Source organism: Myodes glareolus, chromosome 4 (assembly GCF_982192425.1).
Source record: "Myodes glareolus chromosome 4, mMyoGla1.1, whole genome shotgun sequence".
Lineage (NCBI taxonomy): Eukaryota > Metazoa > Chordata > Mammalia > Rodentia > Cricetidae > Myodes > Myodes glareolus.
In genome coordinates, this window is record NC_142029.1 from 47,930,319 (window position 1) to 47,938,928 (window position 8,610).

An 8,610-nucleotide genomic window follows, 5' to 3' on the forward strand; every position below is an offset into this window, starting at 1 on the left:
GCTGTGACTTTTCTTTTGAGGGATTTTTCTTTTTCTTTCTTTCTTTTTTTTTTCTCAAAGTTTATTAAAATACAAAAGTCTCCATTTCCCCCCTCCTCCCAACTCCCTCCCACTCCCCCCACTACCTCCCCTCCTCCCTCGCCATCCCCAAGAGCAGTCAGGGTCTCCCGCCCTGTGGGTAGTTCAAGCTCCTCCCCCTTCCCTCCAGGTCCAGGAAAGTGAGCATCCAAACAGACTGGATCCCAGAAATCCAGTATATGCAGAGGAAACAAGTCCCAGTGTCATTGTCAATGGCTTTTCAGAAAGACTCCGGGCCAGCCACATTCAGAGAATCTGGCTGGATCACGTGCTCGTTCAGTCCCAGTCCTATTGGCCTTGGTGAACTCTCATTAGATCAGTCCCCTTGTATCAGTGGGTGATCGCACCCCTCATCGTCCTGATTTCCTTTTTCATGTTCTTCCTTCTTCTGCTCCTCGTTTGGACCTTGGGGGACTCCTTCCGGTGCTCCAATGTGGGTCTCCGTCTGTATCGCCATCCATCGTCGGATGAAGGTTCCCTCTGATCTTGCCTTCCTTGCTCACGTTCTCTTTCCTTCTGCTTCTCGTTTGGACCTAGGGAGTCAAGTCCAGTGTTCCAATGTGGGTCTCCGTCTCCATCTCCATCCATCGCCAGATGAAGGATCTATGGTGATAAGCAAAATATTCATCAGTATGGTTATGGGTCAAGGCCAGTTCAGGCACCCTCTCCTCTGTCCAGAGAACAATCTGGGGATTTCTCCTTGGACCTGGGATCCCATTTATAATCAAGTCTCTAGTAAACCCTAAACTGACTCCCTTAGTTGAGATATATTCTTCCCTGATCCCATATCTATCCTTCCACCCTCCTCCCCTCCCAGTCCCCCGAGCATTCCCCATTCCTCCCCTGCTCCCTTCTCTCTAAACCTTCTCCCCTTCCAACAACCCTCCTACCCCCCCATGCACCCGAGGTTACCTGGGACTCTTGTCTATTTCCAATCTCCAGGAGGAAAACTACCTGAATTTTCTTCAGGTTCACCCTCCTATCCAGCTTCTCTAGGATCACGAATAATAGGCTCAAAGACTTTTAATTATGGCTAGAATCCATTTATGAGCGAATACATACCATATTCCTCTTTTTGGGTCTGGCTTACCTGACTCAGTAAAGCGTTTTCTTTTCTTTTTTTATTATTTTTTAAAATTTTTTTATTTTATTTTATTTTATTTTTTTTAATTTTTACTGGGAACCTTGAGGGATTTTTCTTGATCAAATCACTTGAAGTTGACAGATTTACCTAAATTCTAATCTTTGGAGCTAAATTTCCACCACACCTTCTGGTGACAGTTTTGTGTGGGATATTTTTTTTTTATCTTTGCTTATTTTTTGTTTGTTTGCTTGTTTTCTTCTTTACTTTTTCAAGGCAGGCTTTCTCTGTATATCAGCTGTCCAAGAACTCTCTCTGTAGACCAGGCTGGCCTCACACTGATAAAGATCATCCTGCCTCTCCCTCCCAGCTGCTGGGGTTAAAGGTGTGTGCTGCCACGCCCTGCCAAGTGGTTTTTCTTGGTCGAATCATTTAAAATGAACAGAACCACATAAATCCTGATCTTTTGAAGTATGAGAGTTTACCTTACATATTTGGCTACACCTTCTGGTGCCGCCCTAGAAAAAGGATGTGTAAAAGTAATAGAGGGAGAAAATGATGTAAGTTGACTTCAACTAGCAACATATTAGAAATAAAGGATGACTCCAGGTGCAAAGCAATCAATAGTACCTGGCTGAGATCTGGCAGATTCTAGCTGGTAGTGTGACACACACCTTTAATCCCAGCACTTCAGAAACACATATAGGCAGACCTCTGTGTGTTCTAGGCCAGCCTGATCTATAGAATCAGTTTCAGGAAAGTCAAGGTTACACTGAAAAATCCAGTCTAAAATCAAATTTTGCAGGTTCTGAACTGCTTCACACCTGAATTTCCACACAGTTCTCTGGTTGGTTAATTTGAACTTTAGGCAGCCTGAGCTTGGCATATTTGGAGTCTGATGTCACTATACCCCATTGAAACTGAGTTAGAATGATGTATATGGAATGATTTTTATTTTGTTTTGTTAAAAAAGATAAAGTTGAGTGTGTAGGAAAGGGGAAGGATGTGGAAGGACTTGCATTTGAGGTGAATATGATCAAAACAAGTGTACAAAATCTCAAAAAATTATTACGAATTTTTTAAAGTTGATATTTGCTAAATTCACAGATTGATGACATCATCATTTGTTATACTAACTAGAGGAAAGTAAAAACAATTTCAAAATATTAACATACAGTGAAATATATAAAAATTGATAACTTTTCTATAGTAGGTTCTCACTGTGTATCATAGGCAGGCCTTGAACTAAAACTCCTACTGCCTTAACATTAACTAACACAGAGTTAATTCAATCTTCCATCCATTTAGAATACTGCTACTCACAGAAGGTCACCCATTGGAAGCATTAATAAAACCAATCATGGGAGGAAGTGGGTGTGGTCCTTAGAGACTATATAAGGACACTCCAGGGCCCAGCCAGTTCCATTCTTCACCAGAACGAGGCAGAGTGTGTTTCTGTACATTCTGGCTCCAGAGACTGCTAGATCTACCGCCCTCCACAATAAGGATCCGACCGCAGAGCTGAGCTAATATTGTATTGTCCCCAGTAAGCACTGCTGAGGCCAGAGACAATTCCTTGGGTGAGTGTACAGTCTACAGCAGGATATTTCATTTTTTAAAAATTTGTTACCAAGGTGAGATTCCTGAAAGATTATGCTCACATTTGGTCATGTAATATGAGTTACAGGGATAGATAATTTTAGATTTATCCTTACACAGTTTTTTTGTTGTTGTTGTCATGAGGTATTATGCTCAGAGGTGCTTAGGTGCAACTTTTCAATTTTGATCGTTGTCCAAATTCTAAGACTATTTTTAGAGCCTTTTTGTATGTACGTAATAGGCGCATGATATATCAATACCTCTAAATTAAGTGTACACATATAGTATATAAAAATTAAATATTATGAATGGATTGAAAATTACTAGTATTTAGAGATATTTTTATAAATGTTATTCATAAAAGTGGAAACTCAAGATTTAGTTAAGTTTTTTTTGTATTTTTTCTGTTATAAACTATAGGAAGATACCATAGTATAAAATAATGCTTGTTAGAGTTTACCATCTTGAAAGAAGTGGCTTTTCCTGCTAGTGATCGATTTATAAATTTGTAATTATACATGTGATTTATTTCTCTAATGTCATAAAGAAAACTCATCACACTAGTCTATTCATGAAAACAGAGTCGTGTTAAAATCTGGGACAATTTTTCAATTTTGTGTTCATTTTTCATTATATCTGTGTGCTTATAAATTATTTTGGATTGAAGTACTTGCTATAGTGCATAAAATTCTGAAGGATGATCATCAGTTAAGCAAGGCAGCATTGGAATCACAGTCTCTTCTAAATTAATCTCTACAATGAGTATGAGTCCTGGTTTTTGAGACACACAGGACAACCAACTAAAGCCACTGACTCTATTTGCTTTAGAACCTGGACGCTTAAGTTATTTTGGAATATTTGCCTCATTCAACGCAAGATTCTTGATTTGTGTAGATATTCAAAGAGAAGGGGAATGGGCACATCTTGATTAGATAGCCAAGATTCAAATAGTCATGAGAGCTTCATTCATGCCTCTAGGATTCATCCTATAAACTCAAGCAGGAATTGTATCCTTGGTAAGCATACAAGTCTCCCCAGAGAGATCCCTAGAATTCGACTCAATGGGCTTTAATATAGACATGGAAACCTCTGGGCATGTCTGTGAAGAAATATTTGGGATAGATTCACCGCCATTTGTAAGAACCCCACTAAACACTTATGAGATCACTTCATAATTCCGTGGTTAGAGGTCTCAAACTGAAAAAAGAGGGAGGAGGAGTTGAATAATAAGCGTTGCTTGCTTTCTGTTTCCTGATGTTGGAGGCCGTAAGACCGCGTATCTAAAACTCCCGCCACCATTTATTCCCCACCATGATGGACAGTGTTTTTTTGAATTATGCATCAAAATAAATTCTTATTCATGTTAGGTATTTGCAGCAGAAGGAAGACAAGTAATTAATATTGGCTTCGTGTATCAAGGGATGGGAAAATGGGATATGAATGAATAACATGCTAAAATAAAAAATCAAAGCAAATTATTTACTAGGTATTTTGTGAAGTAGGGAGTATTTTCTCGGAAAGACAAAAAATGAGGTGTTTAAAATTATATATAATATTATATATAATAACATAACATTACATATATATATATATATATATCTGGAGTGAAAGACGAACACATAGAATTAATTGAAGGAGTGTGTTCACTCCTGTGTATATTTTTCATAATCACTGAGAGAGCCTGTTATGTAGCAAATTTAATTAATATACCAACTTAATGGAGTCTCCAAAAAAAGATGCAGATGTTGGAGCACAGGTTATCAGATCAATTTGTATTTATGTCAAGAAGAGAAATATTAGTAACTGTAATCTTATACTTAACTTGAAATTTTGTCATGGCCTGTTTTGACCTACACAGAACCAAATCACAACTTGAATCAAAATTTGTGCAGTTTCTTCCTTCTCTGGGGTCCAATAATAACTATTCTGCTTTTCTTCCTTCAGAAAAATGGAGTCAGACCTCTCACAAGCCTTCCAGGAAGAACTCACCTGCTTCATCTGCATGAGCTACCTTACAGACCCAGTCACCATAAGCTGTGGCCACAGCTTCTGTCGAGCCTGCCTCCACCTTTTCTGGGAAGACAGCCAGGTTCCTGTCCATTGCTCTATATGTAGGGAGCCATCCCAGCAGAAGGATTTCAGAACCAACATTGTTCTGAAGAAGCTGGTGTCCATTGCCAGACAAGCCAGCCTCGTGAAGTACCTGAGCTCTGAGGAGCAACAGTGTGTGACCCACAAGGAGACCAAGAGAATCTTCTGTATGGAGAACAGCATCTACCTCTGTCGACTCTGCTCTGACTCCCATGAGCACAGAGGTCACAGACACTGTCCCATTGAAGCAGCTGCTGAGGGTCAAATGGTAAGTGATGCTTCTGAGAGAACGTGAAAACTTAAGAGAGAGGCTCAGTGGACAGCAGGAAGATGCTGGTCTTGATTATTATAAAGCCACTGTTTTCTGAGTGGTGGAATTTTATTAAAAGCTACTGAAGAAAGAGTGACTACAAATGTAAACATCTCTTAGAAGACCTATGAGTGTAAAGATCACTTGTATTTTGTGATACATTATACCTAAGTCTCTGGGAAGTGAAATGCTAATATATACTAATATATAATTATTAATATACTTAAATTATCTGAGACTAGAGACTAAATTGGAAAAAGTATTTTTGAGTCACCTAGAGAGAAACATCTGGGAATCCCAATTGTATGCAAATTTGTCAGATATTAGTCATAGTTATTAATCATTTTTCCTGAGCAAAAGGCATTTTTTTTCTATTTCTATGTTCTTAAATCTAAATCTCTCGGTTGTGATGTAGAAAAAAAATCATTGTGGTCCTTCTACTTTCTCTAAAGTTATTGTATTTATTGTCCATGAGTCTGTTCATCATTAATGTTTATCAAAATTTGATATTCATTGTTTCTTACAGGAAAGACTTCTGAAGCAAATGGAATCATTATGGGAGAAGATCCAAGAAAATGAAGAGAATCTGGAGGCAGAGAAAAGATTGATAACTCTGTGGAAGGTGAGTATGAGATTCATGCAGAAATTGTGGTTGAGGCAGATATTTTTGAAAATCATCATTCAAGATTCGAGTATAAGACATAGGATGTGATAAAAGGAAAACATTTTCTGATGATCTCTAATTCTGAGAGTAAAATATACCTCTGCACATGGAAATAATGGTTTGGCTGTGTGGCAGAAGAGTCTGAGGCTAATAGGCGAATTTCTGACAGTTCAGCATGCTGCATTAGACTCTAGGACTGTACTGTGAATTGTAATTGCTACATGCAGAGTTTCATATTTGAGTAAAATATGAATTATCAATAAGTATCTTCAGGCACCCTGGAACTCTTATATAGGCAAAATGCTTAGGATTTGGTTGTCTGTGTAATTAATGAAGAAGAAAAAAATGAAACCCAGGAATTTACATTATCTGATAAGTGGTGGCAGCCCACCAGAGTCTATGAGCACAGTGATATAAATCATTCGTCGAATTTAAGTGTAGAAGGATGCAATGGAATAGGATAAAATATTTGCTACCATAATTGATAATGTCCCCTTTTTCAGATCCGCTTGATTGTAAAGGAAGAAATGATAAGGGCAAAGTACAGGAGATGGTATCCACTCCCCAGTAAACAGGAAGAAGAACATATTGAGTGTATGAAAAAAGAAGCCAATTATTGTTTAGAGAAACTTGCAAAAAGTGAAGCCATGATGGTCCAAAAAAGCAAACAATTAAGAGAAGTGTATCGAGAGCTGATGGCGATGTCCCAGGAGCCATATGTGGTACTGCTCCAGGTGAGTATGAGGTGTGCAGGAAAAGGCTTTATTGCCTTAAGCCAACACTGATTTAAGATAGCTTCCAATATTCCCCGAATTTTTGTTAGGGGGTTTCCCTTTCATGAATATCTTGAGACACTAAATTCTGTAATAATATCTTGCAAGAATACACATTTGAAAACAGTGTCAGTAGATTCCCCCAGGAATATGTCCTGATAGGTTGGTTTTGTAGTTTTCTTTTCAGAAAGTCAAATTCTGAGCTTTCTGTCTTATCTCTACTTGACTATTTGAATAATTTTAGAGAATACTAATTTCTTCTTAATTTCTTCTGTTTGAAAGCTGTGTTTTTGAGAGTTCTTTGAGAGATTTGTATTTTGAGATGCAATCCTATTCTGTGGTGTATGTTAACCTCCAATTGACCGTAATCAAGCCTCTAATCCCCCAATTCTAGAATTACAGGCACAAGGCACCATGCAGCTGTGACGTCATACTTCTGAAGTACCCTTAGTTAAAGTATCCCTCTACTTTATAATATTAACTTTGCAGATACTTGGGGGCTCAAAAGCAATGTACATTTAATACCAAGGTACTCAAATTTTGTTCTTATCGTCTGATTTCATCAAGAATTCAAATTCTGCTAATCACTCTCATTGGCATTATCCTGAGACATAAAATTTCAGGGCACATAGGGATGGTCATTGTATTGTTATGGTGATTGACATTTATCCGAACTTTGTAAATAAATCTTGTATGTCATTTCTTCAGTAATCTAAATTTTTCTTGCTTTTCTTTTTGCAGGATTTGGATGACATATTCAGAAGGTGAGTTTACCTTTCAGTGCAAGTCATGATATTCTGAAACATGCTATAAAATTGAGTAAGGTGCCTTAGCAAAGTGCAGATATATTTTATATAGAAGATACTCAATTGTTTGTGTATGGTGTGTTTGGGATATTTTTATTTGATTTGATATATTGATGTGTGTGTGTGTGTGTGAATGTGTGTTCATGTGAATGCACAAGCGCCATTGCACGTGTGTGGAGGTCAGAAGGCAACTTTGAGGGTATAGTGCTCTCCTTCCATGAAGGAATAAACTCAAGTTATCATTTTTGTGTATCAAGGGATTTATTGCCTGAGCCATTTGGCTGACCTAAGTGAGGTTTTCCCCAATCACTGTGATGTTATATTTAGCACCGTGGAAGTCAATATTTTCTTCTCCTTGCAGGAGTGAGTCAATGCAACTGAGCAAGCCCCTGGCTAGGAAACCAGAACTCTATGCCCTTGCCCTCAATGGGCTGACTAAAAGGTTCAACTTGTTCCAAGGTGAGTGTCTTCATTGATGAAATGACCAGGGGTACTCTTCAACAATGAGATAACCTTTGCAAATACAAATATTATAGCTTCCCCCAAAGTTTTCTGTTGGTCACTTTTTAATCTTATTTATTCACATGAACATTTTACACGCAAAGAAATAGAAATGAACACAGATTCAACACAATGCCCATCAAAATCCCAGAAAAATTTTTCACAGACCTCAAAAGAATGGTACTCAATGTCATATGATATAGCAAAAATTTCAGGATAGCCAAAACAATCTTGTACAATAAAAGAACTTCTAGAGGCATCACAATCCCTGACTTCAAACTCTACTACAAAGCTACAGTACTGAAAACACGTGGTATTGGCATAAGAACAGACAGGAGGACCAATGGAAAAGACCCGGATATCAATCCACACATCTTCGAACACCCGATCTTTGACAAAGAAGCAAAAAATATCAAATTGAAAAAAGCAAGCATATTTAACAAGTGGTGCTTGCATAATTAGGTATCAACATGTAGAAGAATGAAAATAGACCCATATCTATTACAATGCACAAAACTCAAGTCCAAATGAATCAGTGATTTCAACATAAAGCCAACCACACAGAACCTCATATAAGAGAACGTGGGAAGTACACTTGAATGCATTGGCACAGAGAACCACTTCCTCAAATTGAAATCCAGCAGCGCAGACAGTGAGAGAAACAATTAATAAATGGGACCTCCTGAAAACGAGAAGCTTCTGTAAAG

General features: G+C 38.0%; 1 protein-coding gene across 1 annotated transcript; it reads left to right on the forward strand.

Moving 5' to 3' along the window:
* Positions 1–4,706: 4,706 nt before the first annotated feature.
* Positions 4,707–7,878, forward strand: LOC125407766 (tripartite motif-containing protein 43-like). Its single transcript, XM_085688528.2, has 5 exons — positions 4,707–5,117; positions 5,686–5,781; positions 6,327–6,557; positions 7,338–7,360; positions 7,764–7,878. The coding sequence occupies exons 1-5, from the start codon at positions 4,707–4,709 to the stop codon at positions 7,876–7,878; spliced, it is 876 nt and encodes a 291-aa protein (XP_085544654.2).
* Positions 7,879–8,610: the final 732 nt, after the last annotated feature.